At 40.8% G+C, this 6,278-nt stretch overlaps 1 protein-coding gene across 1 annotated transcript; it reads right to left on the bottom strand.

Moving 5' to 3' along the window:
• Positions 1 to 2,676: 2,676 nt before the first annotated feature.
• On the bottom strand, positions 2,677 to 4,476 carry LOC128892337 (uncharacterized). Its single transcript, XM_054152713.1, has one exon. It carries the CDS (start codon positions 4,275 to 4,277, stop codon positions 3,390 to 3,392), a length of 888 nt encoding a protein of 295 aa, XP_054008688.1. The 5' UTR covers positions 4,278 to 4,476; the 3' UTR covers positions 2,677 to 3,389.
• Between the last annotated feature and the right edge of the window lie 1,802 nt (positions 4,477 to 6,278).

The following is a 6,278-nucleotide window of genomic DNA, read 5'->3' as shown; positions in this document are numbered from 1 at the left end:
CCTTGGCGATACAGTCAATCGTCATTAAAATGTCAATCAACAAGTTTGGGTCATCGATTGGAAGAATGGAATCATACTATCATTGGAATGGAGTAGTCGGAAATTATGTACGCGACAACGCTCTTTGTGTTGTCGGCACCAATTATGACGCAAAGTCGCGCAGGATTCGATGGGTAGCACCGCCTATAGAGGATGGCGATGCTATCAACAAGCTGTACTTGCATGAAAACATGGCAGTTATAAAAAGTCGACAAGACGTATTCGACAAAAAGATGATTATGTTTCAAAATTTCGTTCAGAGCTTGAAAGATGAGCTGAATAAATTAGAGAAAGATATTACCGAATTCTGAAATCTAATGCAGACACATCAATAGCTGGACATTGAGCCTATTTACCGACCGACATAGCGATCAACAGAGCGGTCAACCGACCGATTAACCGACCGACATACCGGTCAACCGACCGATCGACCAACCAACCGACATACCGGTCAACCGACCGATCGACCAACCAACCGTTGCGTTGAGCACTGATTTGATGTTTGATAAGACGTGTACGTCAAGTCTTTGCATCAGTGTCGAGTCATACATGACTGCGAAGAAAACTCCTAGTACCGAGAAACGGCGTTTCGTGGAAGAATTGTATGCTCCGGCGAGAAGAAATTTTCCCCGAAGACGCGTCATAATACACGGGTACGACGACTTATGGCAAGCGGACGTGGTCGAGATGCGACCTTACGCGCGGTATAACAGAGGCTTCCATTACATACTCACTGTTATCGATGTGCTGAGTAAGCATGCATGGGCCACACCCCTCAAAACTCATGAGTGGAAATGAAGTTTCTACAGCGATCAGAAAAATAATCCGAAACAGTGGAAGGTATCCGAAAAATTTGCAAACCGACAAAGGAAAGGAATTTTACAACGCAAATGTGCAAAAACTTTTGTCAAAATACAACATAAATCATTATTCAACGTATTCAGTGATGAAAGCGTCAGTCGTCGAGCAGTTCAGTCATACACTCAAAAACGACATGTGGAAACTGTTTACGCTTAATGGAAGTTATAAATAGATCGACTCGATGCAGCAACTCATATCAAATTACAACGCGCGTAAGCATTGAACTATCGGCATGCGACCAATTGACGTTACACCAACAAACGCCTCGAAGCTCTTAACAACAGTATATAATCACGTAAAGATTGCCGCTCCCGCACGATTCAGAGTGGGAGATACGGTACGTGTGAGCAAATTCAAAACAATTTTTGAAAAAGATTACACACCTAATTGGGGTACTGAAATATTTACGATCGCTGAGGTTCAGAAAACTAATCCCGCAACGTATCTGTTGAAAGATGTTTATGGAAAACCAATTGCTGGAGGATTCTACGAACACGAGTTGCAACGCGTTGCCGACGCTGATGTGTACCTTGTGGAAAAAGTGTTACGTCGGAAAGGGAATAAGGTGTACGTGAAATGGTTAGGATTGAATAGTGCACACAATTCATGGATAAATAAAGATAATGTATTGTAAAAAATTAACATTTTTTAAATTAAATATTCAATTTTATACATATACTAGCATTATTAATTCCATTACAATGTTTTTTTTTTATTTACAACTAAATATATATGTACATCTATTAAAATCGAGGTAAAAATTATTTACAAAATACATGTACTGATATATCTAAAGCGGTATTTTATAATGACCCCACGGCAATGTATCCGTTGAGTCGGTTACGATATACCGCTTATCGTCGTACGGACTCAGAGCGATTGTTGATTCCGCCATTGTGTATACTTTGTGTAATTTTGATCTTATACATGTCTGATTACGAGTCATTTCAATTTCGTTTCGTAGGCACTGCGTCTAGTCGTCGAAAGCTATCATACTGGAAACAACGTTACTTTTTACACCTTTCGCCTTTTTCGTATCTTTTTTACCATCTACACGCAGTGCATACATTTTCGCTCTGAGTCCAACAAATTTGTCATTATTGCCCCCTTGTTTTCGTCTTTCATCAAACCGAGGACTATTTTGTTTACAAGCGGTATATCGTAAACGTTCCCTACCGGATAATCGCTGGTGTCAAATCGATTAATATCGCGTTTTATAGTATCATAAATATTCTCGCACTCGATGTGGTAAATTAAACTATCCGTATCGGTGTACATAACTTTACATTTATCGTCATATGTGGGTAACATGTAATCGTGATGGAATTCATACAAACAAACCTTAGATATATCTAGTCTACACATACCCACATAGATTGGTTTGTTGAACTTCATCGCAAGCTTTCGCAGTTCGATGGCAACTAAGTTTTCCGAAAACACGCTACGACTGTGGAAATTTGGTTTGAAATAAGGGCTTCCGCTCCGTACCTCCCTTCCCATTTTGTTACTAATTTTACATCGACGTGATTGCGTACATTCTCCATACTTTTGCCAAATACCGCATTGTTCATCAATTTATACAAATTCTTTTCAAAATAGTTTGTAGCGAGAGTTCTAAACTTTGTATTTAATTCGATGTAATCGCGGAGCCAGGGTGTTTGTGCGAATTGGAGGACGCGGTGTATCTTTGTAATACGAATTCCATGTCGCGTGCATTGCTCCAGGTTACGATAGTGGATAACGTAGCGCTGCTTATCGTATAGAGTTGCAGCAGCTTGTCCTCTCTTTTGCCAGGTGGTTTGGCACGTGTGGGACAGAACGGCAGGTCCGCGTGAATGTCGTGCAAGCGTTGGGGATATTCTAGATCAACCTCTAGAATATAACCCGTAGGCGAATCGGCAGCAATCGAAGATACGTCAAAGTTTGTAACGTTGTCGACCCATCGAAATTCTGCATATGGCAGTGGTTGACACATTGCCCACCCATACAGATTATTCACATCAAAGTACATCAAGTACGACGATGCTGTCGATGGATCGTACGACTGCATGTACTTATTATTGGCTTTCGCGTATCTACCTGAACATTGACTTAATCCGCCGCGTATACAGCATTCGATAAACAGGACCATGTCGATATCTGTTAGTAATTCGAAATTAACTTTTTTATGCTTCAGCATGGCATCCCACGTAAAACCCGGCAGAGTGTAATAATACGCGGGATTAAGTCCGTAACTTGTTGTACAGCTTTCACGAAAATTTTCAAAAATATCGGCCAACAGCAAGACATCTGTTTTCAAATACAAATCCTATACTCGCCCAGCGTTTGAATGGAAAACCGTGTCCACACGTTCTCGGCGTGCGCGTACTCGCTCTCCGATACTGTATCACCCGTCAAGGAACTGTAAAATGATTCGCGCGATGGCAAACATGATTGTTCCAACTTTTCGGCACAGTCAATGTACTCGTACGGAAAAACACCCTTTCGCGTCATAATTCGAAATCTTCGGTAGACAAATTTTGAAACTCTGTTCGTAAAATTCTTAATTTGCTTTTATCTAAGAAAGACGCTAATTTATTGAGACTGGTACTCAAGAATTTGTATGAATCGATGAATCTCAATTGTATACAATTTCGCGACGGTCCATTTGGATCTTTGACACTTTTTGTGAACGAAATGTACTTTTCTTTTGTTATCGGCAATACACTGACGGCATCCTCGAAAGCTATAGTTATTTCTTCGATAATAAAATGCGAATCGTAACCGGACAAATTATAAAAAACTGTGGGAATGCAAAAAGAGTTTGTATAATTTAGATTACAATTGGAGTACGCGGGACCTCTGTACCGACCGGTTAGATGGCAATGATCGCGAACCCTCGTATCGTTTTCTCCAAACGGTTTTTCGCAAATGTGACAATGCGTCGCGTTGCGAAATGCCTCCTGCTGTTCACTCGTTATATCATCCATTTGTATGTTATTTGATAAAATTAATTTAACAAAATGTGCCAAATTCTTTAATTCTTTGACGAACCAGGAAACACAATTCGCATCACGATGACATTGGTACACCGACAAGGATGAATCGTACGCGCATTGAACATAATATGCAATATTAAATACTTTATGATGTTGGTATGTGGATCTTGGTGCTTCTCGATCAGTTTTCTCCAGAATGCACTCGAGGTCGGCGTACACCACAAATCGCTCTTTCCGGATGTAGTTATCGAAACTGAGCCACTTGCTTTCATCATCTGGTAATACGATTGCGCATTCGTTCATCTTCTCGCAATCTACGGTGTGAGCTTCCAGCTTCTCACTCGAACTAAAGTAGTGCAAGCATCTGCAATAAAAAGACATAAATTTTTTTTCAAACATAACATATTTAGAAAAGGAAAAAGAATTATTATATACATATCTATTGCAAAAGTATTTTCGTATATGCTCAAGCACAACGTCTCTCGCAACCTGAAGAAAGTTACGCGGTTCGATGTAGTGCGAATTTAAAACAGCGCTGGTTAATACGCGGCTCTCGAACGCAGTGTCTATTTCACGCCGAAAGAGTCCAGTGCTTGAATGGCCGGCACCTTCGTACACGAAACGTCTGCGCAACGAATACTTTAGACTATCGAGACGCGCGATACGAGCGATCAACGATTGTTGAACGCCGATCGATAATCGAGGACGTTTTGCTCGACTATGTTCTTCCAGCGACTCGAGGCACTCGTTGCATCGTTCTTCCCATGCGAGGTATTCTTCTTGCGAAGTCAATCGATCGGCCTGGTCCAACAATCGACTTTCCATTTCCAAGAGTTCTTCCATGGTTGTACTCACTTCTTCGCTGGGGGTCACTACAGAACGGTTTGAATGCAGTTCAATCTGCAGCACAATTTTTATAGTCTAGGTCACGTGATTTTGTCACATGATATCCCCCTACTATGATGTCACTGCCTGCAGATTTTCGTAATCTTCTCATATTCCGTATCGCTGTTTTCGTATGTTTTCCTGAGAACGTATATATATTTTTGGGAATTACACCACTGATGTATCAATTCATTAGAACGACTCCGCGATGATGAGGGTCTTATTACGTATAAAAAAATTAGATCACGCGTTACGCAAAGATGTGTATGTGTAAATGTGGATAAGAAAGTGAAATGTGTGTGGGAGGGGAGATTTGCTGTTTCAGCATTTTTTTGTCTATCTAACAAAGAGTGGGGGGTGTTATATAAAAATGTCTAAACGCATTTTTTCAATCATTGTTCGCAACATCGTTCTATCGCCTGATAGATAATGATGTAACAGTTAAACTCCGACAACTAAACGACGTAAAACTCGCAAAATTCTCAAATTCTACCGTCTCTATGTTCATGAGTGAAAAAACCGTACAAAAATTGTTTGCTTTCGAATATTGTATCGATCACATGTACAGTTCGTACATGTACAGTACAGGCTGTCTGAAAACTTGTACCTGGTAGAATCTAAGTACAAGTTTATAGAAATAATACTGTTCGAGCAGCCGATAATTTCGACTCTTCGGACGTCGGCTGCGGTTGCTCGAACTTTAAACATATCACCTTTAAATGGCTTGACAAGGTAAGCCGAGCCTCGCACTTTAAACACCGGTCCGTCTTTTTTGACAACAGCGTTCGGTGTTCGCTCCGTCTCTCTCTATCGCTGTCGCTCTCCGTCGCTCCGCTGGCCAACGGTGCGCCGGAGGAGCTGGGGGGAGAGACGGGTGACGCCGAACAAAAGAACTCTAGAAGATTCCAGGAATCGGGAATCTCCGTGCGAGCGCCCGGCTAATTAGTCTTTTGTCGGCAACGCTTACGTGTAGCACGCTCGTTTAAAGTCTTTGCCTTTAAAAGCTAAATCGAACCACGTGCGCTTCGGTTTTCTTTACTGCTTTCGCTTCGAACCAAAGGCTTCGGGCGCGCCTAACTTAGCTGACTTTTGTAAATAATTCTAAATAGTGCATAAGTTTCTGTATATATTTCTTTACTTAGACTAAGTTTCTGTAGTAAATATAGACGTTTTGTACGAGAAAAACTTCGAGAGTGCATCGGCAGCTCAAACTTTTTTTGACACAACCTCCACCCAAAAAGGGCGAGAATGCTCAAACAATACAAAATGCTGAAATTAAGGATTATGCAAAAGCAACATGAAAAATTTGAGCGTCATTCATTGATTGACTCTGAATTGTTAGCATTAGGTTTAGATGTAATGTTGGAATAGTTATCAATAAAAAAAATAGCTTGGATATATGTGTCTTTCTTTCTAGCGCATTTCCTTCCATATCATATTCTCATCCGGTGTAATGTTTCCTTCGCACGTTCTCCAGTATTCTTATCATCAAAAGAATGATGTCACCTCTACCGT

The sequence above is a fragment of the Hylaeus anthracinus genome, unplaced genomic scaffold, assembly GCF_026225885.1.
Source record: "Hylaeus anthracinus isolate JK02 unplaced genomic scaffold, UHH_iyHylAnth1.0_haploid 12002, whole genome shotgun sequence".
NCBI classification, from domain to species: Eukaryota; Metazoa; Arthropoda; class Insecta; order Hymenoptera; family Colletidae; genus Hylaeus; species Hylaeus anthracinus.
Note: the sequence above shows the minus strand (reverse complement) of the source record. Positions and strands in the feature narration are given on the sequence as shown.